Source organism: Radiomyces spectabilis (assembly GCF_025331425.1).
Source record: "Radiomyces spectabilis strain NRRL 2753 chromosome Unknown BYT42scaffold_7, whole genome shotgun sequence".
Classification (NCBI taxonomy): domain Eukaryota; kingdom Fungi; phylum Mucoromycota; class Mucoromycetes; order Mucorales; family Radiomycetaceae; genus Radiomyces; species Radiomyces spectabilis.
In genome coordinates this window covers 579957-605084 of record NW_026251932.1, presented here as the reverse complement: position 1 = coordinate 605084, position 25128 = coordinate 579957, and the positions used below count along the sequence as shown (strand labels likewise).

The window sequence follows — 25128 nt, the reverse complement described above, 5'->3', positions numbered from 1 at the left end:
CGAAAAGAAGCCATCCGAGGCATCCAAGACTTCTGAGGAAGCAAAGCCAATTGAAGCATCCAAGGCCTCCGAGGAAGCAAAGCCATCTGAAGCATCCAAGATCTCTGCGGAAGCAAAACCATTTGAGGCATCACAAGCAACCGAGAAAGAAAAGTCCTCCGAGGAAACAGATTCGGTCGATAAAATCCAAACCACCAAAGTTGATGCAGAGAAGGATGCTTCCAACGCAGTTGATCCTTCCAATGACAACGTGCCGACAGATTCACAACATTTTCCTTCATTACCAAAAGCACTCTCCTCCAAAGATACCGCAGTATCAGTTGAGCCATCAAGTATCAATGAAGGCATTGGCGAAGAAAAGATGTCAAAGGAAAATGAACCGCTCAAGGTAACCGAAGCATCAACAGCACAGCCGAGGTCAGATACGGAATCAGCTTTGCCATCGTATGCATCAAAGGCAGCGAAATCGCCGGAACAGACGGTATCGCATGATAAGCATCAGGAAAAGAAGCAAGTAACATCAGACGAAAAATCACACCAAGTTGAAACGGATCATCAAGTTGAAACACATCAAGCTGAAGCAGATAAAAAGGAGGATTCGTCGGAATCTGAAATGAAGAAAAGTGAGGAGAACAGCGAGGAAAAGGTACGTCGATACGATATTCGTTAGTTTGTCGAAAGTCATTGACATAATGGGTACGTTAGAAGCTTAATTATACTCAAATCTCCGATTCTACTCAGGTACGCTTAAATTGTCATGTCACTGATTGACTGCAGTAATGTTAACTTGTCCCTTTTTTCTTCATATTACTTAGAAATTGGATGACAGTACGATGACATCCGAAATGAGCCGATCATTTGAAGTGGTTGGTCAGCCTTCCAGTGATGCTGTTAAGGAAAACAAAGCTGCGGCGGTGGTTGCATCGGTACCGTATTTTAACCTGTTTATTGCGGTAGCCTTTTCTAATTCGTATTTCCCTGCTATAGGAGGAGAAAACCGGCAGTCGCGATGCTCGAATGAAGAGCAATCCATTTGAAGTGCTGGAGGAAACGTCTACAGATGCAGAAAGCATGGACAATGATCAAAAGGTATAATTCGCAAGTCTTGATGTGAACATAATATATTAACCAGTTTGGTTGATTTAGACAAAGGCATCAGAGCCCTCCAAACCTGCAGATGATGAGGGTGACGTGAACGTAAATGCATCGAAAACAAATGCAGAAATACCAATAAGTATTCCTTCGGAACTTTCAGCATTGTCGGTTCTTCCGACGGTACAGGAGGATCTGGTACGCAATTTATCGTAAACTCTCTACATGGAGTGGTTATGCTAATAATATTCATATTAGCGTGTGCCCATGACTTCGTCATCTACGGAAAATGTAAGTGGCTGATTTTTTTTTTTGCTCATACTGGATGATAGTAATTCGGTGTATATATAAATGTTTACAGAGATCAGCAGTCGATCATGCCACCGAACAAAGTTGTGATGATAATGCACGTGATCAAGATCAGGAATCTTCAACTGAAGCGCCAGTGCCCAAAGACGACACCGAGCTTCCTGCATCGTCAACAGCCACGAAAGAGGTACTATGATAAAGTTTCCTTATGGATCGAATATTCCCAGAATAACCGTTATTAAAACCATACAGGAGGAAAATCATGATGAAGCGCAAGAAAGCGGACAAGACCGCACATTACATGACGCTGATGCTTCGTCCGATACCGGTTTACCAGAGATGGATAATCAAAAGGTATGAATTTGCGAATGAATACCGAGGGAACTCCTTAGGCCAACCATAAGCTTTTTTCGGTAGATGTCTTCTGAAGAAGAAACGTCACTTGCGCCTGAGGTAGGGTTATTGTATGTCATGTATAGAGGAACGGCACATGCTTAACACAGTGGACATAGCCTACCGAGGACGTCGATTCTGCCAATACAGAACCATTAAAGCCACAAAAGAATGCTGATGACAAGCGCAATATGTCTGCGCATGAGGCGGGGTCAGATATTAAGGATGCAAAGAAGTCAAAAGAAGCGCCTGCTCGAGACAGCTTGGCACATGTTGATGATACCGTCACCGCGAAATCGGAACCATATGTTGCCACAGAGGTAAATTGTTAAACGTGTGGCAAACGGCAGTTGGGTGCTGATGTGGATCTTGTTCGCCTAGGTTGATGTAAGAGAAGAACCATTGGACCATTCTTTCGAAATGGTGGATAAAAGCTCGGAAGCTGCAGATAATGAAGCTGAATCTGATATGGCGGCTTCATCGGTTGAGGATCAGGTAGGTTCTACATGGTCAAAAATGACGTTATATCATCGGTATTAACAATTGAAAATTGCTACACAGAAAAAGAACGATAACTCAAAGGCTGAGGAAAAGGCTGATCGTTCATATGAACTGGTGACCCCTTCTTCGGAAGAATCGCCAGTTAAGCCCCACGAGCAACCCCGCCCTAGCGAGGCGGCCGGTACAACAGAATCTACGGAATCTCAGGTACCGTATCCTACTGAATCTCGAATGCATGTACTTGCCATCCTAAGTATGGAGCTGAATATTGATATATAAAAAAGGATGCACAGACAAACAAAGCAGAAAAAAGCTCTAGTGATGTTACTCCGGAACAACCGTCGACTGGTACTGAAGTAAGTGCTCTTTGTTCCTATCTTCTCCAGACGCTCTATGTCTAATTGATATTTCAGGATCATAAGGAAGGCACTTTGCCTGACGTTGAGCCTGAGGTTTCCGCCGAAGAGCCAAGCCAAATTCCAAGCGAACCTATTATTCCGATCAATCCTGATGATGTATGTTTGGATTGGTCTCGTTGATGTTAAAAGTGTGCTTTAACAAAAACACTTGTAGATTACATTATCGGAATTCTCTGCATCTTCAGACGTAAGCGATGACTAGCCACAGTATTCTTATTAGCATGCCTAATGACTGAAATATTTCATGTAACAGGAGGAATCGGATGACAACGAAAGCTTGACAGATCAAGAAGCTTACGAAGATACCGCTGGAGAAGAAGTGGATAAAGAAGTAAGAAAAAACCAAAATGACAGAGATGTATGATTTAACTTACATATACATATAGAATTTCCCGCTTTTCCAGAAGCATATGGATGAGATCAATGCAAAAGCACCAAAGGATCAGGAAGAGGTAATAATAGAACGTCTTCATACTCCTGATCGTCGATGCTTAACCAAATTTGCAGTTTTATCGAGCTTCCTATGCTATCTTTGCCGACATTCTTAAGTATCAAACCGCGCAACTGAATTCGCAATCTCAAAAGGCTGCCTTTACGGCAAGAGAGTAAGTGAAGAAAACAAAGATGTTCAATGGTAGTCGCCCACGGTAGACTGACCATGGCAAATAGTAAATCGCAAATTATTCGATGTGCCAAAGACTATATCCATCTTTTGCATTCCTATCTCAACCACACTTCATCAGTAAGTCCATACGGTCCCATGGTGTATGTTATGATACTCATAATGTTATTCGTCAATTCTTTTAGCATGCTTCACAGCCTACCGAAATTGATTATCTTCGTGACATGGTACAGATATGGGATTTGTGCGACATACTTTGCTTTACACAAGATGACACGATTTCCACTGTCTCCGTATGCAACTGGCTTAATACACACTGGCCATTAGGTAAAAGTTGAATCTTGTCGCTTTCTCGGTGTGTAGTCAAGTTTCTGACGTATATGCTTTCTTTTTTCGTTGTCTCTCTCTGCATCGTGCAGAAGAACGCCGTAGTCAGGGTGACAATACAGCATCTATCGACTGGAAACTTGTACACAGGTATAGTGGGATAAAAGGGGTGAAAATTTGTGTGTTCGTTCTAATGATGTTGTAGACATCTCCTTCGGTTAAACATCCACGAAGCCGTGCATCTGTTGCAACTGGGTTTGGACGATTATTCTAACAGGCTGCGGGCGGAAATCGAGCGGGTGATTGGGCTGTTAAAGGCGGTGCCAATCATTCATCATCACCAGCACGGGCTACCAAATCTGAGAGTATGGCGTGAACAGGTGTTGGAAGCATATCAGTCTTTCCTTCGTCAATCGGATGCCAGCGAAAGCGATGCGAATATCTTGCAGATCTATAAAATCCTCGCTGGCGATGGACAGACGGTTATTGAAGTAGGAAACTACTTTGAAGCTCTGATTGGCATTTTGTTCTACAACCTACAGTTTTATTCCTACGGGTTTGCGGACTTGGCGGCTGTAGCAGCGCAATTACCATTCCACGAACAAGACAGAGTTCTCCGTGTCTGTTCTTCACTGTTGCAGAACGACTGGGATACTGCTTTGGCTAGCTATGACGACTATTGGTTCCAGGCGCATTTTGGCCATTTATTGGTCGCTTTAGGCTTTGTATCGGACGTCGATCAGCAAGTGGATGTCACAGGTCCCATTGCGTTTGTGATGGCGGCTCACGCCCAGTATATCGGAAAGACTTATCAGATGTGGTTCGAAGCGGTGGATTACATCTGCGCATCTGGTGCTTCGGAAGGCGGAGCATGGATGGAAAATGTAGGGCAAACAATTTTCTGATGGGACGGACACTTTTGATGGAATGCTTATTTACTCTATGCTAGTTACTGGAAGACACCCGGAAAGTTCAGGATATGTCATTCTTACAAAAGGTATTGGCCAAATGTGAACACTTCAAGGCTGATTCCGCACAACGATATATCCACAAGGTAAGATAAACGATATACGTATGAGCATCATTTGTTGCTAACAAGTTTTCCTTAAAGGCGATGGCAAGGATATACGAAAAAGAAGGCGATCTACGGTCCGGTGCAAAACATTATGCGCAAGCAGAAGATACTGCGGCTTTGGACATGATGGCGGATAAGTTCATGAACGAATTTGTGATGAGGGGTATGTATTATATTTCAGTTCTCTTGATCATAAAGCAGCGTGATTTAATGACAAAATGATAGGTAAACCATTCACTGTTATAACTGACGCCGATGAAGTTCCATCGATCTTTAAGAGTGAAAAGTATGCATCTTTGCTCGAATATGTCCATATGAAATCTGCTATAAAGGTAAATCGAAAGGAAAAAGGATTTTTGAAAACGTATTTATTGATGTTGCGATCGCACTATTTTGTTGATCAGAATGAGCAGTTCGATGTAGCAGCTCAGAGCATCCTTCGCTTGCTAAAACGTCCGTGTGTATGTCCAGAATTCCGCGTTGTGTTACTCTTTGACAGTTTATCTGTTCTTCAAGGTATACAAAGATAACTATCAATTTAAATGTCGTTGGGTACTCATTTTGCTGTGTTGATTAGATTCTGTGGCGGCTCATTTCAACGAAAAAGAAACCGAGGAATTGCTGACACAGCTGAAGGAGGCATCCGAGGACCAAACTGAACATGCTTACTTTGGAGTCTACTTTGCACAAATCGAACCGGAGAAACGCGCGCCCAATAAGGACATTATCGCCAAAATTCGAGAGAGACTGATATTCAATATGGCACGGCTGAGTCTTTTTCAGTGACGCTGTGTGTAAAGCCCGTTTGATTTCATATTTAACCATTGCATATCTGTCATTTGGTATTATCTGATTCCTGTTCTTCCACCCAAAAATTTAACTTGCAAAAGAGCGCCTGTTATATTAATAAAATAAGCTATGTCACATCGCCTTTTTGGGTCCATGGCCACACACTGTTGGTTCGAAAAAGTCCACCCTAAAAGGCTAGTTGTCCACACACTGTAAAAGGGCCTCTATAACATTGCCTTTTTGGGAGGTCATTGCCACCTACTGTTACGTAAAACAATCCACCCAAGAAGACACGTTACCCACACACTGTCCGACAGTATATAAAAGAGAAAGATTGCTTTTGATTTTTAAAATAGTTATATCCTATAACAACTAAAAAAATAATCTACAGTATGCCTTGCCGTTGTAGAAGTACGGATCATCGAAGAATTACCAGCCGTTGAACCCCAGGAATATAACTACTGGTCAGATTATTCAAAAGCGGCCGTTTGTTCGAGAAGTACACGCGCAGCAGCTTTTTCACAAGTCTCTCCACAATCTGTATAGACTTCTCTCGACAATTTCCCAAGATATGCATTTTTCTTTTTTAAAAAAAAAAAAAGATTTATCGAATCCGGATAGAACCTTACCGGTCGCTGTCAATGTGGACGTATGGATCATCAAAGAATGACGAGTTCACGGTGTCCGTTGACGCACGAATGTAACTACTGAATTTATTCAAGTTACCCCACAAAGTATTTTACGTTTCTCAGGTAGTAGTTTAATCAAATTTATTTTCCAATTTTTCAGATCCTGATAGATCTGCATTGCAATGTCGAGGTACAAACCACCAAAACGTGTCAAGCTGGCTCTGTGCCTTAAATCCAAGAAATACGACAGCCGACGTTGAGGATACCGTTCCACTTCTCCCATGTCTTCAACTACAGAAGGTATGGATGTTTCTTCAAAGCTTCTCTAACATTGCATGCATTAAGAGCTTATCCATTTACTTTGTTTTATTAGTAGGACCATCCCACAATACCGCCTGCATCTCTTTTGAAGAATTCAAGGAGGCGCCTCAATTCAAGCTCCAAACGTCCACGTCGATGGAGTAATGGACAATGGCAGCATGACTTTGGTCTATGTTTCCTGGGGAGCCAAAAGCTGGGAATCCGAAAAAGTAGCTGGAACCCGTCAAGAACCTCGGTCTGCCATTTGCTGCAAAGAGGGGAAGGTCCAGTTGCCCGTCCTTTAGCCGCCTCCTGAAGAGCTGCGACAATTGCTCAGTGGCCAAGACGCGATCTCCAAGGACTTCATACATTATATGCGAAAGTACAATAACCGTCTTGCATTTACTTCGATTGGTGTCGAGGTATTGTACTGTACATTTGGCAGTTGTTGCGTCAAGCCAGCGCCCAAAGAAAACAGATAAAAATGTTACTTACTAAAATGAGTGTGATATACTGTAGATTGATGAGGCATTGGCCGGAAGAAAGACTAGTAAGAGCGAGGATTACATCGTATATTTGCAAAACCGGCTTCCGAAGCTGCAACCCTTGTTGGATTTCTACAATGAAAGGTTTTGCAGTCTGCGTTTTCTCAACTATATTGGCAAGCAACGTGCGGAAGCGGAGATGGTGAATATTTTCTTGGATGGAGGAAAGAAGTATAACAAACGTGGGATGAAGACCAAGAAGCGCAATCAAGAAAAGGATCGTAAGAAAAAAGAGAAAAAGAAGCCACGCCGAGGAAAGAGAAGGCAATTCCTCAATGAAACCGAAAAATAATACATCATCTAACTGTTCCTCCAGGAAGGAAGAAATTCAGCCGTATCCAAGGTATTGCTTTTGACATCAGTCTGCTGTTAAATAACGGTCTTACGAATATTATTTACAGAAGATACGGTAAATGGCGAAAAGCACCACAGAACCCGGTGTCAAGGTTCCCTCTGATCGCTTTTGGAGACACTGTTTTCGGAACAGCATGAGAATAAAATTGACCGGACTGGCCAACCGTTGTCGACAGTTGCTGTGGCACCAAAGTCCTTTGGCAACCGCTGATAGATCAGAATGCAACACATCAAAAGTACGCTTGTTATGCGTTTTAAGTGTGTGATGCACTAACTCATCGATCCTTTTAGGTGTGTCCTAGATGTCAGCTGAAGACTTTGGAACAATTGCGTTTGAATACCAATGGCGAAAATCAAACGATGCATAGCGTGCAACAATGCCAAAACAGCCGTACGCTATGACAACGAGACGTTAACGTCAGCGGAAATATGTATCCGACAGCAAGAGTGCTTGCTGATGGTCAAGAGAGACCATCATATTCAGTCACCAATCCGCGTAATAAACACGCGTCGAGGTTTACAGCTGGTGAGTATTATCAGATGTCGCTTTATTTATTTGGCTATGTACTAATCCGATATTTAAGGAGCCCTCTGTTTTGGGTGGGCCGCTGTATAATACGCATATCAGACTCTATAGCAGGTTCGACGTTCTGGGAGACAAGGAGCAGCATGCCAAGCGATCGTAGCCAATGACCTATAAGGACGACCGGTGGCCTGTCAACTTTTTTTTTGATTCTAGTCCATGAAACAACATGATTAAATGTTTGAAAACATGGAAACATACTTCTTTCCAACAAAAAAAAAAAAAAAAAAAAAAAAAAAATCAATCGTCGGAGTCGCCAAAAACCAATGCGTGGACAGGATGTGTTTATTGATGCAGGGTTGAAGAAAAAATAGAACGGGCTCGAATGCTAAGTACATAGAATGCAAAGTAAAATCAAAACAAATAGGAAAAAGAATCACGAAATAATATTAAAAAAATGCGGACGGGAAATACAAGAGGTAATTGATCAAAGAAGAGTAAAAGAAGAAGCCATTTTGGCAACAGGCTTGACACCGAGAATCTCATCAAGACGTGCCTTGTCATGCTGTGTTGCCATACGCTTGGCCCGGAGGAACTTGGCTCTTGCACTAAAGGATAGGAAACAAAACGGATGAGTAAACCTGAATACATCCCGCACTACAAGCCAGAGAGAGAGAGAGAACACTTACGCATTACGCAGAACGGCCGCTGCAGGTTTGGTATCGCTGGCATCACTGTCAGAGTCTGACTCTTGCGCCTTTGTCTCCTTTTCCTTTTTGCTCTTCTTCTTTTCCTTTTTATCTTTCTTATCTTTCTTGGACTTCTTTTCCTTCTTGGATTTCTTCTCCTTCTTGCCCTCCTTCTTTTTGCTCTTCTTTGACTTTTTTGATGGTGTTTCATCATCATCGGCTGATTCATCGGAGTCTTTCTTTCGTTTCTTTGAATTCACATCAGTTTCTTCTGACTCCGATGTCGCTTCGCTGCTGGCTTCCGAGGGCGTACGACTGTTCAAATCAGCAAGAAGACGAGAAAATGCATCGGTGTTGCCTAGCCAGTTGTCTGTATTTTTCTTGTTGGCGCCCAGGCCCAAAGTATCGTCTTTCAACTTGATCTTTACATGATCGCGTGTACCGTCTTCATTGATGCCGAGACCTTTTCCGGGAGCCCAGCCCATCTTTTGCAACATTTTGAATCCAAACTTGCTCTCATCTAAATAGGATTCCGAGAAACCACGGTGAGCGAATAAGACTCACATGTGACGATGGTGATTCACAACCCGTCACTCACCTTTACTCCAGTGCAAGTTGTTTGGATCGGCAGAAATGCGCTGCTTGTCTCGTTGTCCTGCTAAGCCCATGGGTATCTAATGCTGTGATCGATGATGGATTTGTGTAAGGAAATAGGAATAATGCTTTTGAACGAAAGTGATTGGAGCAAAAAAGACCAGAAAAAAAAACTGCACTTGGCTCCGAAAAAAGTAAAAAAGGTCACGCTATGGGGGCCTTAACCAAGCCTCTTTTCTTTTTTCTTTTTGAACAGCTGACTATGAAAGGTGCGGCAGAGGGCTCCGTGAAGGAAAAGTTCCCACTGTGGCCTGTGGCATGGCATTGGATCAGTTGGTTTGACTTTTGGCAATAGCAAGCCCATATTCCGCTGGGCGCGGTGACGAATTGCTTCGATCTGTGGTGTGGAAAAAGTGGGCAAAAAAGAATGGAATTAAACCTGAAAAAAGCTATTTTCAGTGATGAAGACGGAAAATGAAGCTGCGTTTTGGTTGGTGCAACCGTGAAACGTGGCCTGAGCGGGGAATCTAATAGTTAAAATGAGGGAGTTTTTTTTTGCTCTCGAAAAATAACAGCTTACCTTACTCAAAAAGTTTCCCCTCCCTTTTTTTGCCCGCTTTTTTATCGTATAACTCTTTTTCTTTTTCTTTTTCTGCTTCATTTTGTTTCTTCCTTTCTTCCTCTATTTTACTTTTTTCAAGTTATTCGCATTTTTGCATGTCGAGTATCAGTAATACCGATAAATCTCGGATGCATCGATATCATGACAGCACGTCCAGCAATCAGGATACTTTGCCGTCACTATGTAGTTCCATTTCCACCACGTCGTCATCGCTGCAATCGTTCAAACCGTATCCGGGACAAAATCACAGTCGGACCTCGTCCCTAGAGACACAGGCGATTTCTACCATGAAAACGAGCCAGAGCGCCCAATCTCCGACTTGCCAGCACCTGCAAACGAACCACGATAGGATTTTATCTCAAAACGGGATCCGGTCTGGACCGCATGGTGCCAGCGACCACCAATATCCATATGCATCGTCCATTTCCAAAAATGTGGATGCACCAAATCAGCAACCCAAACAACAACGTTTGTGGGACGAGTCACAGCTTGCATTGGAGCTTGCGGAAGACGATTTGATTGATATCACCAAGAAAAAAAAACGACATCCTCCTCAACGACTCATGCGCTATATTCTGCATTCAACTTCTTTATTTTCTGCACCTGATGACCATACCCCCCTTCAATATCGTATATCCACTTCATCTTTACCATTGAAAAATGACCCGCTGCTTAGCAAGCCCCCCACCGGCAAATGGCTCGGTCGGTCTATAGAGAAAATGAAAAAACTGATCACACAGTAAATTTTTTTTAGCTTTGTTTCTTTCTTGTTTTTTTTTCTTTCTTTTTTCCCCCTGCATGCGCATGTATCCTTCATTGAAAGACATCATCTGTTATGACATCACGTAATTACCTGCTGAAATAGTTTTGTACCATATCATATTATTATTTAAAGCTCTTAGCTGCACCAAAAAGAAACAATAAAATCACCAGTACCTCTTCAAAACAATGCACATAATATGATTTGCTGCTTTTGTATATATGCACACAGCAAAAAACGTGACACAATCATTGCGGGAACCTTTTTTTTCTTTCCTTTTTTCTCTTTTCAAGGTTTACTTTTGCAGCGGTCAGTTGTTATTTCTTGTAATCGTTATCACACTCTATGTGTGCCGGGTTCTTGTTTTCCGTTTTAATCAAATAGGAGCATTCCGTTATCTGGCTTGACAGCCGTTTGTCAGCTGGGATGGTGGGACCGGAGTGGGAAAACGGCAAAAGCATGATCTTTTGTTCCTCATAATGGCAATGGGTGGCCCATTTTTTCAAACTCCTTCTGCATGAAAGCGTAGCTCTGACCGTGGTCACTCTTAATGTACGAATGCCAGAAAACAACTTTCAACTTTGAATTGAACCACTTAGAATCCATCTTGCGTAGTGCATTGGATAAAGGGCAAGATTCGGCATAAACCCCCGTGCGGAGTTTACATTGCCATGACACGTCTCCCAACTACATCAACCATCATCGGCAAAGTTTAAAATGGACACTACTCTCATCACATTTGTGAACTAGTATCATTTGATGTATATAAAGTAGATATCACCGCAATAGATTCGTTACTGAATATTGAATCGTAACAGCCCTGGAAAGATAAGTCCAACGGGTAAAGGAAAATAGATGCATCACTTGTTGTGGAGATGGTTTTATTGGACCAGATCATGCACCAATTTCCTTTAATCATGGCGTCAAATATAATTAGAAAGTTGCATAAATATAAACTGCAAAAAGGAAGCCTTTATTACGATTATTTTAGTTAAACGCATCTTGTGCAGCGTGATTCTGATATCGTATGCGCGAGCTTCTTTCGCCAATTATTTTTGATTGATTTGAATATTTTACATGGTCATTCGATAATAGAATTAAATCGGGCTTGCCGGCAAATTTATAATTCCCCCCACCGAGAACCTTTAATTTGCCACAATAAATAAAAAAACAAAAAGAAGGGTGAGACTGCAGCAGGAGTCATTACAGTCTACGTCCCCTGGTTATTGAGACCGACACACCAAGCACATGCCCATCGTTTTCACAAGGGAGCTCTTAAAGCGAATGTTAGATGATGGGTCGAGCTCTGTTCTTCTAACTTTATATGATTTGAAAAACACGACTACGATGAGAATTGAGTGTCTTGTTGGAGGAACATGCAAGGAAGAACTTTCAGAACAATCCTGTCATAGCATGTTTATGCCAGTACTAGCGGCAGCAGCAAACAGGCAAACATCATCAGGATTCTTGTACGAGGGTTGATAACTTGATTAAGCATCCTGTGGCACTAGTCCCTGGAAAATGTTCATGAAGTGAAAAAGTAAACATTGTTGAATTTGATGCAACATTTTTGTTGACTGAAAGTTTCACAAAACGCTCTGTTGGGAAACACAAATATATACATTGGACTGGTAATCCTTGTTCCGGATATAGGTTATTATTTGCTACAGCTGATACACAAAGCTTATCCCAAATTTCTCTTGGTAAATTCTCATGGGCCAAATTTTCGGACGATACTTTGTCCGTGATAAACTTTTGCCTGCTGAGCATAAGAAGAAGAAGGGAGAGAGAGAGACATCAGCTTCTTTTTCCACGTCACTTTTGTGCTTTTGAAACAGGGCATTGCTTACCTCTGCGTTAATAATTAATGTCTTACAAGCAGAATCTCGTGGGTAACCGCTGCCCTTACTTGCCTTCTTGTTCTCCTGAATTCAATCCAATCAAGCAATTTTTTGTCAGTGGTCAAAGGTAAAGTGAAACACAACAAGTTTCTCAAGGAGGAAACTGTAATGGCTCGGATCAGTTAAAGCTTCTAATAGCTTGAGGCTAAGCGACTTCTAGGAATTGTCAGACATCCTCACAAATGCTTGGACAAGTGTCGTCATTAGCAACCGCTCTGCAAGGCGCAAAGTCACTAAAATTAAATCAAAAAATGGCGTTGCAATATTCGCCAGGCATTTTGGCGGTGTGCGTTGCAAAGAAAAAAAAGCGGCGTTGCAACATTCGCCAGTCACTTTGGCGGTGAGCGTTGCAAAGAAAACAAAAGAGCGTTGCAACATTCTCCAGCCATTTTGGCGGTGAGCGTTGCAAAGAAAAAAAAGCGGCGTTGCAACATTCGCCAATCGTTTTGACGGTGTGCGTTTGCAAAAGAAAAAAAAAATCAATTGAATTCTGCTTGACTTCTCTCTTTTACTGGCTGCTAGTCAACGGTTATTGTACAATGTTTGCAAACGTTGAAGTACATCTTTCTTGATCTTTTGATTGGCTAATGACACTGCTGTGCTGGCTTCGATTGCAATTGTTGAAAAATTGACTTTCGTTGCAATAATTACTGGAGACAAAGCTTGACTGTCTTTTAAGATATGATTCAACTCTTCAATAAACTTTTTCAAAGTTGACAATGATTGTGATGCCGTCATGTCAGATCCCTTTGTTTTGCTAAACGCAAGAAAAGATTCGATGGCTGATTCAAAGCTGGCAGGAGTTCCTTTGATGAACGAGAGTCCCAAGACTTGTAAGAACCGAGATGATACTTTTCCCACTGAATTGGCCGCAGAACCGTATCCTTGGTTGTGAGGCAAGTCACAAACTGTGAAAATGGAACAAGGCATCAAAAGATCGGAGTCAAATTCTTCATGGGAGGCTCTTGTCATGGCAAAAGTTGAAGGATGATTGAACCCTGAAATCAGTTGACGCATTGATGTAATTGATGGGGCTGGCGAATACGACATTGGCTCGTGTTTCATGATTGCACTAAACTCCTCCGTGCGGCTTTGGCGAAACAAAATGCGAGCAGAACTGGGATCAATGCTGTGAACAGAACACGACGACGTGGGGCCAATATCAACAGCCGAGGATGAATCACTCTGCAATCGACAAGACAGAGTTACCAAGACATTCATATGCTTGCTATCGATCTTAAGTTTCTTTTTCATTGCTTTGCCATCAGATTCTTCAAAGACGCCAATTGATAAAGATCCGTAAACACAGGTTGATGGTGATGGCAGTGTCTTGAAGTTTGTCTCTCCGTGAATATCTGTAGCCTTGCCACGGCAATAAGCTTCCACTGTGATTGCAAATACCATTTCTTTGTCGATGATGATGGCGCCTGTGTACAACTTCGCAACAGCGTGTAAGAGCGATGGTGAGATACGAAAATCGTAATTGAGGAGCGCCAGCAATTCCGTGCTTGGTTCAGCGTACGGACCATTTTTCGTTAGAAGACTGGGAATGAATGATGAGCGCACAACCTGGTTGGCTACAAGCATCATATTAACTTGTTTCCCTGGAACGTCTGTTGGGCTAATCGGGGTATCTCCTTCATGGAATTGGATGGTACAATCCAGATGTGGTATCGTCGCATCCGCTGCAATAGGCAGTTTATCGCACATTTGAATGATGTCACTTTCATGGAAGAAACCATGCACCTGCATTTCCTCTTCGGTGTTTTTTGCTGAGAGATAAAAAGCTACGGGCTCACAGTCCAAGGATACAGCCGTGTGGTACGCTTTTTTTGCTGCATTGGTTTTCAACACGTGCAGGCTGCCTTGTTCCATTGTAAATGAATCGCGTTTTCGACTTTTGGAAGATTCAGCATTGATTTCGTTGTTGTCCTCCTGAACCACCGGTGCCGCACTGCCTTGATGTTCCTTTCCAACATGGGACTTCAATCTCTCGAAACTTTCAAACTGTTTCAGACAGTCAGTAAGCGGGCAATAAAACTGGTCGTTCTTCTTGGCCACTGTGATTGTAACTATAAATGTATGTGTTAGTATTTTTACTACCTGCCAATGTTCAAATGCTTTTCCTTACCGCCTTCTTTTAAAGTGATTCGGGCTTCAATAGCATGTTTTCGCCACCTGTGCGATCGATACGAGGAAGTACTTTTGAACGTGTCTCCACAGAAACAAGCGTAAATCTTGACTTCGTCCAAAACATCCGAGTTTTTGCTTGACATTGCAGTTTCTGTGACAACAAACATGTAAAATAAAAAACAGTGTGTGAGAGAGTCGCACGCCCTTATTTGCCGCATGCCCTTATTTTACCACCACACTTCATCAGATCGAATTCTCCAAATTAACTTTGAACACCGCTTGCCAAATAAGCATGCCACAATTAGACTCAACTAAGGAACTCGTTGGGGGCACTTTGACCGCCGAGCGCGGATTGTGCGTTGCTTGGTCGACAAAGAGCAGCAGGGCGAGCGTTAATCTGGTAACCCGAGCTGATATACGCCATGTAAAATTGTCTCCTATTTGTGGCAGCGGTTATGTCCCCCCGCTCGTACCCTAATTGAATAAAGAAACATGTCAATATGTTCAGATCATCACAGAATTTTTGTTTGGCTTACCAGTCCTTCAGAGTCATCGTTGCTAGACTTGCACTGAGGGCACAGTCGAATCGGGTAAATGCTACTCCGCCAAGCTCAGCCTGTTTACTATGTTAGCGCCGTTATGTAATGTGTTCGATAAGGGTGTTAACTTGCCTGCAGCCCTTCTTTGATGACAAATTGATGAATTTAGGAAATAATGTTTCCCTCGTCACCTAGACATGCCTTCGAGGCCTTTTGTCTACATTTTGCGCTTATAAGACTTTTTCCTTCTGTCACAGTGAGGTTAGTTTGACAATATAGAGACCGTACCTCTTTAAAGCTTACTTATGCTTGCAGATGAGAATCTGTTCATCTCGTACTTCCACAGTTTCCGCGTCACATTGACTGCAAGCCTTCCTAATCACTGTGTATCGATATAGAGCTATTTAATCGTACTGGTAAAAGAGTCGATATCTTAATGTCGCCAGCAACATCAGTCCAATCATTGGTGTCGAACGGGTTGTAGGCAACCAGCTTTTCTGCCTATATTATATCGTTTCATGAGAACTTCGATTAGTTTGCATATTTCCAACCTAACTCACCAAGGGTTTCGCACTGACTGAAAGCCTGCTTTCATGGCGGTTGTTATAGTCTCTGAAACCCTTCCCAAACTCGCAACAAGTACGTCCGACAGTTTTTAAGTGCTCAATTACATCTACACAGAGTCGGTTATTCTATTCTATGTGCATCGAAGTCGAAACAAAAGATATACTTACTTGTATGTGATACAGTAGCGTATTGATAAGAAAGTTCCGAAAGTAGGGAAGACTATTTGGATACTCATAGCCTGTGGTAAAGGAAGCATTTATTATAAATGTATTGGCCTTCTTCACAGTTTTCGCACCTCGAATGGATGGCTTAAAAATCGTGTCAAACGCGTATTTCAAGTCAACTTCCCATGAAGATCTCGGTGGGTCTTTCAAGAAAATTTTACGGTTCAGTAAAGTAAGAATATCGTCATTAGTGGATTGTAGTTTATCATACCAGTTGTGTTGCCTCTGCAAGATGACACTACTTACGTGGAACCTTATTGACCAGAAAACCTCAGTGGTGATCCGTGGGAACGAGACTCTACAGGTTGAATCGAGCCACCGCCAAATAGGCAAAAGGGTCAAATTGGTAGGGTCCCGTTTTAACAACTTTTATTCTTCCCTCCGAAGAAGTTGCTGTATCTTAAGAACTATTAATCATGTATTCTTGGTGAATTTTAAGTTCCCTTACCCGATACGAGCCGTATGCCGGCCTTAAATCGTGCTCAGTTTTGTTTTTCGACTTTACAGGTATTTGTTGTCCCTTTGTGATAAGTGTGGACTGTCTTCCGGAAGACGAGCCCTGAGCAGCGCTCGTCCTATAGAAAAAGGCAGCGGATACTTGCTTTGCACTTGAAAAGTAAGGCAAGAAGAGATATGTGTAAAAAGGTTTGGGTGTTTCATCTGGTTGATGACAATCTGGCTATACGCATCGTCATTTGGTGATGCGGCCAGAACTGATACATGCAAACCTGATCTTTCTCTGTTATGATATCATCATGTGCCCGTTAATTTCCTGCAAATACTATGAGGTGAATCAACTTCTCTTAAGTCAAATCATTCAACGAAAAAGGGTTTCTTTTGTGATCCCATACTTTCAGCCACTAATGCAAAGCTTCCTGTGCAGAATATTTATCTCGGTTGATAAGAAATGAATGTAACAGCGAAATAAAAACCAAGCAAGGGAATTCATGAGAAAGTAATCACTGGCACCCAAAGCACGCTTTGACGAATATCCTCCGATCAGGGACTTGCTATATCGCGTTAATCTTTTTATGTATGTGAATAAAACAACAAAGACAAACGAAATAAAATATCAAAACCTTTGACTCACCGCAACTTACCGATTGCTCATAAATGATATTGTGGAACACCCGTCATCGACAGCGTCATGCTTGAAGGAATAACCAACTTCTTGAATATTATGCTGCCACAAGCGCAAGCTCTCGTTCACATTCTCATGTAGACACGAACAATTCTTCAAAAGCCTTTTGAATCGCCTTGTGCCAAAGCATGCAACAGTCGAGAAACTTTATGGATTGGGAGCTTCATCATCCAGACATTTTTGTTAAGATGAGAAATGATAAAGGTTATCCTTTTGGCAAGTTACATATGGTTTACTTTCGTCAAAGTGCCGCTGTTTAACCGAAGCATCTCGCTGATCTAGGCTCAGGTGAATAGGCGCTGCACCTGCTATCAAACCTTGAAAAGATGTGCGGAGATGAGTCCGACTCTGAGGACTTCAAGCTTCCCGGTTGTGTAAAGAATGCTTCCAATGATTGGTTACCTTCACAAAATCCCTGTCAGCCTCGAACGAAGAACTGACAATTTTTCTGCAGATCCACGACGAATGGAAGGCTTGAGGCGCCGTTTCTTCTCTGTGAAGATGTAGAAGCCACTATGTTGCCATCTGTGAAAGTGGCGAAGAAAGAGAGCAACAAGCTTCCGAAGAACTCTCCTTCACAAACGTACAATGACAGCTGTAGCACTTATTAAGTGGCTGCACACATTTTACTTTTCCAAAAAAAAAAAAAATTACCGAACTTCTTCTTCCTTGATGAAACGAGGAATGTCGTCTTGCGGAAACGTGGTGACAGCAGGGGATTCAGCGGCAAAGGGCCCGACAGGCTGAATAACAGCAGCAGTGTCATTGTTGATGGTTTGAGGGACGGACATGACTCACGCAGAAACGGGATATAGGGAATGCGTATTGTTGTTTATTCGTTTACTATTTCTTCGTGAAATGATGGTTGCGCTACTCAAAGATGTCAGGAGAAAAAGACCTGACTTACCGGTTTTATTGCCCGCTTACTGACTGTCTGAAACAGTTTGAAAGTTTCGAGAGATTGAAGTCCCATGTTGAAAAGGAACATCAAGGCAGTGTGGCACCGATGGTTCAGGAGGACAACAACGAAATCAATGCTGAATCTTCCAACAGTCGAAAATGCGATTCATTTACAACGGAACAAGGCAGCCTGCACGTGTTGAAAATCAATGCAGCAAAAAAAGCGTATCACACGGCTACATTTAAAAGAAAGTCAAGCTTTGTCTCCAGTAACCATTGCAACCAAAGTCATTTTCAACAATTGCAACCGAAGCCAGCACACAGCGTCATTAGCCAATCAAAAGATCAAGAAAGATATACTTCACGTTTGCAAACATTGCACAATGACCGGTGATCAGCAACCAATAAAAGAAAGAGTCAAGCAGAATTCAACTGATTTTTTTTTCTTTTGCAACGCACACCGCCAAAATGCGTGGAGAATGTTGCAACGCTCTTTTGTTTCTTTGCAACGCTCACCGCCAAAGTGACTGGCGAATGTTGCAACGCCGCTTTTTTTCTTTGCAACGCTCACCGCCAAAATGACTGGTGAATGTTGCAACGCCGCTTTTTTTCTTTGCAACGCTCACCGCCAAAATGGCTGGCGAATGTTGCAACGCCACTTTTTTTTCTTTGCAACGCTCACCGCCAAAATGGCTGGTGAATGTTGCAACGCCGCTTTTTTTTCTTTGCAACACTCACCGCCAAAATGCCTTGAGAATGTTGCAACGCTCTTTTTTTTTCTTTGCAACGCTCACCGCCAAAATGGCTGGAGAATGTTGCAACGCTCTTTTGTTTTCTTTGCAACGCTCACCGCCAGAATGACTGGCGAATGTTGCAACGCCGCTTTTTTTTCTTTGCAACGCTCTTTTGTTTCCTTTGCCACGCTCACCGCCAGAATGACTGGTGAATGTTGCAACGCCGCTTTTTTTCTTTGCAACGCTCACCGCCAAAGTGACTGGCGAATGTTGCAACGCCGCTTTTTTTCTTTGCAACGCTCACCGCCAAAATGGCTGGCGAATGTTGCAACGCCACTTTTTTTTCTTTGCAACGCTCACCGCCAAAATGGCTGGAGATGTTGCAACGCTCTTTTGTTTTCTTTGCAACGCTCACCGCCAGAATGACTGTGAATGTTGCAACGCCGCTTTTTTTCTTTGCAACGCTCTTTTGTTTTCTTTGCAACGCTCACCGCCAAAGTGCCTGGCGAACGTTGCAACGCCATTTTCGCTTTAGTTTCAGTGTCTTTGCGCCTTGCAGAGCGGTTGGCAATGACGACACTTGTCCAAGCATTGTGAGAATGTCTATCAACTCTTTCAAATTCGCTTAGTCTCAAGCTCTAGGAAGCTTCACGGATCCGACCCATCAAAATTTCCCTCTCAAGAAACTTGTTGCATTCCACTTTTATTTTGGCCTGACAAAAGTGCTCGAATGGATTGAGTTATAATAAAGAAGGCAAGTAATAAACGCAGTGATAAGCGCGAGATTCTACGGATCCGGCTATGTACTTTGATGTATGGATAGGAGCGTTATTTATCACCAGGCAGTATCTTCTCATGTGAAACTGGCCCGTTCATCCATTATGGCCTCCAGAAAACGGACATAATGTCCGGTCACCGTTCCTTTGCTCATATTCCAACACCATCTACCCCGTTTTCTTTTTATTAGATGGAGACTGAGGAAGTCGAAGCTGCATTATAATTCCCCAACGAGAACCTCTAATCTGCCACAATAAAAGAAAAAAAGGAGGTGAGACTGCAGCAGGAGTCATTACAGTCTACGTCCCCTGGTTATTGAGACCGACACACCAAGCACATGCCCATCGTTTTCACAAGGGAGCTCTTAAAGCGAATGTTAGATGATGGGTTGAGCTATGTTCTTCTAGTACCTTATATGGTTTGAATATACACGACTACGATGAGAATTGAGCGTCTTGTTGGAGGAACATGCAAGGAAGAACTTTCAGAACAATCCTGTCATAGCATGTTTATGCCAGTACTAGCGGCAGCAGCAAACAGGCAAACATCACCAGGACTCTTGTACGAGGATTGATAACTTAATTAAGCATCCTGTGGCACTGGTCCCTGGAAAATGTTCATGAAGTGAAAAAGTAAACATTGTTGAATTTGATGCAACATTTTTGTTGACTGAAAGTTTCACAAAACGCTCTGTTGGGAAACACAAATATATACATTGGACTGGTAATAAATAATCCTTATTCCGGGTATAGGTTATTATTTGCTACGGCTGATACACAAAGTTTATCCCAAAGTTCTCTTGGTAAATTCTCATGGGCCAAACTTTCCAACGATACCTTGTCCGTGATAAACTTTTGCCTATTGGACATAAGAAGAAGAAGAAAGGGAGGGAGAGATATCAGCTTCCTTTTCCGCGTCACTGTTGTACTTTGAAGCGAAGAATTGCTTACCTCTGCATTAATAAAATCATGTCTTCAAACAGAATCTCGTCGCGTCCAGCGTGATTGGAGTATGTATTTAAATCATCGGCAAGTTGTTCAAAGAACAATTCAGTCCTGGGAAACAAAAGAAAGGGCATTTGAACAAGGCAAACAAGGGTCATCAAGTTAGAAAATGCCGTATTCGTATTGAGGAATTTTCATCTCTACTTACACTTCCGACAGTTTGGCTTTTCCGCTCGCATCCAGCAATCCGTCGGTATACGTTGCGAATAATCCATTCCGCAGCGCAAGAGGAAGACCTATACCAGGACCTGACCTAAAAGATTTGTCATATGGCTTTAGAAAGGAAATAATTGAGATTGCCTTGACCAATTGTCAGTCTAACCTGGCAGCACTGTTGGTGTCTTCACGCTCAGAATTTTCTTTTCGTCGACGTCGTACAAATGTATCCCCTGGCTTAATCCTTGGTTCGCTCCTTATCTCTCTTGTCATTGGTCTTTTTGCAGCAGTAGCCGATGATTCTTCCATGATCATATCCGATCTATAAAAAAATGCCATTGAAAATAAGTGTTTTTCATTCGTGTTTTCTGATTTCTGGTTTGCCGATATTGAATCATAGGCACTTACATGTCTACACTGCCAACGTTTTCCATCAAATCATCAAAATCATATTCGAACCCAGATCCTGCGTTGGATCTTGGGGGCGTTGCTGCAACCTGATCCATCACCTGATCAACAGGTAACATGTCTTCAGCTGCCGTCGCCGTTCTGCCGTTATCAATCTCGTCCACATGCACTAAAGGAACTGAGACACTGCGTTGCAGAGTTTCCCCTGCATGTGTTTTCTGAGATCGGATTTGGACATTGTCAATTTCTGGATGTTCCTCTGTTTCTTCGAACCAAGGATCTGATGGAGAAAGAGGTTGTTTTGGCTGTTCTTTTTCGTGCAACGTATCGAAAGGAGTTTCCTCACGTATTGGTGTTGCTGGTACAATGTCGGCTACCCATTCACTGATATGTTCATTTAGGTCGCGCGTGGCAGGAGTGACCGCATGTGTTTCTTCCATCTCCATGTGTGATTCTTGTTGGAGCCGCGGCCGGCTGGGACCGGGGGATGCTGAAGGTTGGGGTACAGATATCTGCGTATCTGGCAGCAGATCGAGCATGTCTTCCTCAGCATCAAAGTCTGGCAATGATCCATCTGCAGAGGATATTGGCGGTTGCCAACCTTGTGACAAGGATCGGGTTGGCGTCTCGAAATCGAGTTGATCCAAATCGAGTGACAGTGCTTCTTCCTCAAGCGCGCTCGGTTCGGGTCCAGACGATGAGAAATCCAAACGAGTGAAATTGGTATCGGAGTTGTAGCTAATGACTGAAAGTGCATCTTCATAATCGTTGTGAACGTGATGTCTGTCGCGCCGTCGACGAAAGGAAAAATCAACCGGTGGATCGGCTACCGGAGGGCTATCGTGGCGTTTGATCGCGTTCAACCGTTGCTGGAATTGTCTGAATCTTTCCAAAGGCGATAACGTGGCAGAGGGTGATGCATACACAGACCGCCAAGTCTCAGTTTTAGTTTCTTGACCTCTAGGCGATGTTGCCCGTGGCGACGACGGTGTAGCACCCCTATCCTTGGGTTCATGCCTCGCTACGTGAGGCACTGATCATAAGGAAAAAATGGGGTAATCTGTTTATCAGTTTTCGTTCGTCTGAATGCACGTCAATATGGATAAATGATTTACTTTTACTCAGTAAACGTAGCAAATCGTTGGTGGATCGCGAGGTTTGTTTGAGTTTCGACGTTGCTGCGGATGGTTTGGTTACACCGCGCAATGGGGATTTTGTAGTATTTCGATACAGTGACGATTCTGGCGATCCATAACCCAGCCGTCGATCAGACACAGACCCAGCTGGTGATGATGACTCTATCTAAAAAGAGACACCCGACGTCAGTGGAAAATCCAACCGCTACTCCTCGCACATTCTTTTCGAATAAAGAACTTAGTGATCACCTGTTCATTGGGAAGAGTATCGTCATTGCCGTCTTGTGAGGTCACCATGCTACGGTCCTTTTCATTCCACGTTGGATTCAAGGTGTGTTGATCTACAGATCGCCAATCCATAGGATAGAGACCGATGCTGCAAAAGTGGGGACCGTGACACTATGCGGTGGCGGACCAACCAATCAATGCGGGCATACTGCCTTTCCATTGAGTGGCTTAGGTCAACTCCGCACTAGCAAATGGTTGGGAGGACGTTTCTTTTCCAGTCTTGCTGTCGGGGCCCTCATTTCACTGCGCCCTCTGTCCGTTTCCCCCATTTTTTTTTATACATCACCATGTCACAAACTGAAGAAGTAGCGAAACGAAAGAAGTTGGATCTTGTCCAGGAAATGGAAACGATGCGAGCGACCACACGTGCCGGTGGTGCGTACATTCCGCCTCATCGCTTAAGACAGATGCAGCAGAATGTTACTGATAAAAGCAGTGAACAGTATCAGCGCATTACCTGGGAAGCCTTGAAGAAATCCATCAATGGTCTCATCAACAAGGTCAACAATTCCAATATAAAGATGATCGTTCCGGAACTGTTTGGTGAAAATCTCGTACGAGGACGTGGTCTTTATTGTCGAAGTGTCACCAAAGCCCAAAGTGCCAGTTTGCCATTTACCCCCGTTTACGCTGCTGTCACCGGTGTAATCAACACCAAATTGCCTGCCGTCGGTGCGTTATTGTTAACACGATTGGTCGTCCAATTCCGTCGTGCCTTCCGTCGCAATGATAAGGTATATAATATATACAGGCTTGGTTGGTTAATACGCAAAAGCTCATGCTCACTCAAATGTCATGCTCTCTCTCTTTTTAGACTGTCTGCTTAGCCGTATGTACATTCATTGCTCACTTAACTAACCAACTTGTGGCCCACGAAATTTTGGCTCTGCAAATGTTGGCGCTACTGTTAGAACGACCTACCGATGACTCTGTAGAGATTGCGGTAGGATTTATGCGCGAAGTGGGCGCTCACCTTGCCAACGTCTCGCCTAAACCGAACAATGCGATTTTTGAACGCTTCCGAGCAATCTTGCACGAAGGTCAAATTGACAAACGTATTCAGTACATGATCGAAGTGTTATTCCAAGTTCGCAAAGATAAATACAAAGACAACCAACCGGTGGTACCTGAACTCGACCTCGTAGAAGAAGACGATCAGATCACTCACTACATCGGCCTTGATGACGAAGATTTGGATGTGGAAGAAGGTTTGAATATTTTCAAATACGACCCGAATTACGAAGAAAACGAGGAAAAGTATGCGGCTATCAAGGCCGAGATTTTGGGTGAAGAATCGGATGAAGAATCCGGAAGCGGGGAATCCGAGGATGAAAGTGAAGAAAGCTCCAGCGAAGAAGAAGAGACGCAACAAATGGAAATCACTGATGCTACCAATGCGGACGTCATTGAACTTCGACGCCGAATCTATCTCACTGTCATGTCTAGTGTCGACTTTGAAGAATGCTGTCACAAGCTGATGAAGCTCGATATTCGTGAAGGTCAAGAGGTAAGCGATCGTCTGAATGAAAAGAGAATCACACTGTGTATATGAGAGATAAACTGACCTATTTTATTTCCAACGAAAATTAGATTGAACTGTGCAACATGATTGTTGAATGTTGTTCGCAAGAACGTACTTTTCTCAAGTTTTACGGTTTGATGGCGGAGCGATTCTGCAAAATGAATCGCGTTTGGGCGGAAAACTTTGTAGAATGCTTCCGGGAAGTGTACGACACCATTCATCGCTACGAAACCAACCGTCTCCGAAATATTGCAAAGTTATTTGGTCATTTATTCTATTCGGATTCTTTGGCATGGACGTGCTTTTCCATTATTCATCTGACCGAAGAAACCACCACATCTGCCTCTCGTATTTTCGTCAAGATTTTATTCCAGGAAATCAGTGAATCGCTCGGTCTGAAGAAATTGAAAGAACGAATGGGCGATCCTTACATGGCCGAGAGTTTTGCTGGCATGTTTCCCAAAGACAATCCCAAAGACACGCGATTCGCCATCAATTACTGGACCAGTATCGGTTTGGGCGCATTAACAGAAGACCTTCGTGAATGGCTACGAACCGCTCCACAACAAATCATGCGAACGCGACGTGGCAGTACAAGCAGTACCAGCGGTAGCGAAAGCAGCAGCAGCAGCAGCAGTGGTAGCTCAAGTGATAGTGACAGCGACAGCGACAGTAGCAGCGGCAGTTCCAGTGGCAGCTCATCGGATAGCGACAGTGACAGCGACGCAAGCAGTCGTAGCCGTAGCCGTAGCCACAGACGCACCTATAGAAGAGGTCGCAGCCGCAGCCGCAGTGTCAGTTCCGTGTCAAGCCGTAGCCGTAGCCCCAGCCGTAGTCCCAGCCGTAGTCCCATTCGTCGTCGTTCCCGTTATCGCAGCCCATCTCGCGAACGTGGTCGCCCTCGTAAGAGAGATCTTAGTGGCAGCCGCGATCGTAGCTATGACCGCAGTAGAAGGAGAAGAAGATCGGACAGTTATTAGTGGATGTCCTAGATACACGATTGAAGTTATTGTATAGTGAAACCCCAGTTTCGTTTCAATTATAAAAAAAATAATGAAGGGATCATTTCGAGAATATAAGGGAATCCACCGCCTCTCATGTTGCAGGAGGGATTTAATTGTATTGTTCAGCTCACAATGACAGCCGTTCAAAAGG

At 43.2% G+C, this 25128-nt stretch overlaps 9 protein-coding genes across 9 annotated transcripts; 4 read left to right on the top strand and 5 right to left on the bottom strand.

The window, feature by feature from the left end:
• Positions 1-26: 26 nt before the first annotated feature.
• On the top strand, positions 27-5063 carry BYT42DRAFT_350131 (Nup85 nucleoporin-domain-containing protein). The gene is made up of 24 exons (XM_051563179.1): positions 27-646; positions 709-741; positions 816-926; positions 988-1089; positions 1147-1290; positions 1351-1383; positions 1454-1588; positions 1654-1755; positions 1819-1854; positions 1914-2114; positions 2176-2289; positions 2356-2502; positions 2580-2651; positions 2709-2810; positions 2869-2901; positions 2968-3045; positions 3119-3166; positions 3222-3319; positions 3384-3456; positions 3522-3663; positions 3759-3813; positions 3869-4547; positions 4613-4717; positions 4775-5063. Exons 1-24 carry the CDS (start codon positions 362-364, stop codon positions 4958-4960), a joined length of 3114 nt encoding a protein of 1037 aa, XP_051422925.1. The 5' UTR covers positions 27-361; the 3' UTR covers positions 4961-5063.
• Positions 5064-8839: 3776 nt separating this feature from the next.
• BYT42DRAFT_464992 (G-patch domain-containing protein) lies at positions 8840-9235 on the bottom strand (the record flags this gene model as incomplete). Its single annotated transcript, XM_051563501.1, has 2 exons — positions 8840-9087; positions 9166-9235. Coding segments are annotated over 2 exons (318 nt in total), but the record flags the coding sequence as incomplete, so codon positions are not given.
• Positions 9236-9878: 643 nt separating this feature from the next.
• BYT42DRAFT_614271 (uncharacterized protein) lies at positions 9879-10526 on the top strand (the record flags this gene model as incomplete). Its single annotated transcript, XM_051571834.1, has 1 exon — positions 9879-10526. The coding sequence occupies one exon, from the start codon at positions 9879-9881 to the stop codon at positions 10524-10526; it is 648 nt and encodes a 215-aa protein (XP_051422923.1).
• A 1850-nt stretch (positions 10527-12376) lies between these two features.
• BYT42DRAFT_350054 (uncharacterized protein) lies at positions 12377-12893 on the bottom strand. Its single transcript, XM_051563178.1, has one exon. The coding sequence runs from the start codon at positions 12820-12822 to the stop codon at positions 12601-12603; it is 222 nt and encodes a 73-aa protein (XP_051422922.1). The 5' UTR covers positions 12823-12893; the 3' UTR covers positions 12377-12600.
• Positions 12894-12899: 6 nt separating this feature from the next.
• BYT42DRAFT_570911 (uncharacterized protein) lies at positions 12900-14375 on the bottom strand. Its single transcript, XM_051568438.1, has one exon. The coding sequence runs from the start codon at positions 14194-14196 to the stop codon at positions 12967-12969; it is 1230 nt and encodes a 409-aa protein (XP_051422921.1). The 5' UTR covers positions 14197-14375; the 3' UTR covers positions 12900-12966.
• Positions 14376-17332: 2957 nt separating this feature from the next.
• BYT42DRAFT_614269 (uncharacterized protein) lies at positions 17333-17839 on the bottom strand (the record flags this gene model as incomplete). The annotated part of the gene is made up of 3 exons (XM_051571833.1): positions 17333-17356; positions 17451-17541; positions 17703-17839. The coding sequence occupies 3 exons, from the start codon at positions 17837-17839 to the stop codon at positions 17333-17335; spliced, it is 252 nt and encodes an 83-aa protein (XP_051422920.1).
• Positions 17762-18439, top strand: BYT42DRAFT_570895 (uncharacterized protein). The gene has a single exon (XM_051568437.1). It carries the CDS (start codon positions 17929-17931, stop codon positions 18340-18342), a length of 414 nt encoding a protein of 137 aa, XP_051422919.1. The 5' UTR covers positions 17762-17928; the 3' UTR covers positions 18343-18439.
• Positions 18440-20196: 1757 nt separating this feature from the next.
• Positions 20197-21566, bottom strand: BYT42DRAFT_546264 (uncharacterized protein; the record flags this gene model as incomplete). The annotated part of the gene is made up of 5 exons (XM_051565872.1): positions 20197-20317; positions 20410-20514; positions 20612-20716; positions 20786-20941; positions 21028-21566. The coding sequence occupies 5 exons, from the start codon at positions 21564-21566 to the stop codon at positions 20197-20199; spliced, it is 1026 nt and encodes a 341-aa protein (XP_051422918.1).
• A 1235-nt stretch (positions 21567-22801) lies between these two features.
• Positions 22802-24953, top strand: BYT42DRAFT_496715 (armadillo-type protein; the record flags this gene model as incomplete). Its single annotated transcript, XM_051564441.1, has 3 exons — positions 22802-23185; positions 23266-23958; positions 24042-24953. 3 exons carry the CDS (start codon positions 22802-22804, stop codon positions 24951-24953), a joined length of 1989 nt encoding a protein of 662 aa, XP_051422917.1.
• Between the last annotated feature and the right edge of the window lie 175 nt (positions 24954-25128).

Coding starts and splice junctions, on each gene's coding strand:
- BYT42DRAFT_350131 (XM_051563179.1), top strand. CDS start 362: ATGTCAAAGGAAAATGAACCGCTCAAGGTAACCGAAGCATCAACAGCA. Junction 1,291..1,350: donor CGACGGTACAGGAGGATCTG/GTACGCAATTTA, acceptor TATTCATATTAG/CGTGTGCCCATGACTTCGTC. Junction 3,167..3,221: donor CACCAAAGGATCAGGAAGAG/GTAATAATAGAA, acceptor CCAAATTTGCAG/TTTTATCGAGCTTCCTATGC.
- BYT42DRAFT_350054 (XM_051563178.1), bottom strand. CDS start 12,822: ATGTTGCAACGCTCTTTTGTTTTCTTTGCAACGCTCACCGCCAAAGTG.
- BYT42DRAFT_570911 (XM_051568438.1), bottom strand. CDS start 14,196: ATGCAGGTGCATGGTTTCTTCCATGAAAGTGACATCATTCAAATGTGC.
- BYT42DRAFT_570895 (XM_051568437.1), top strand. CDS start 17,929: ATGTCAGGAGAAAAAGACCTGACTTACCGGTTTTATTGCCCGCTTACT.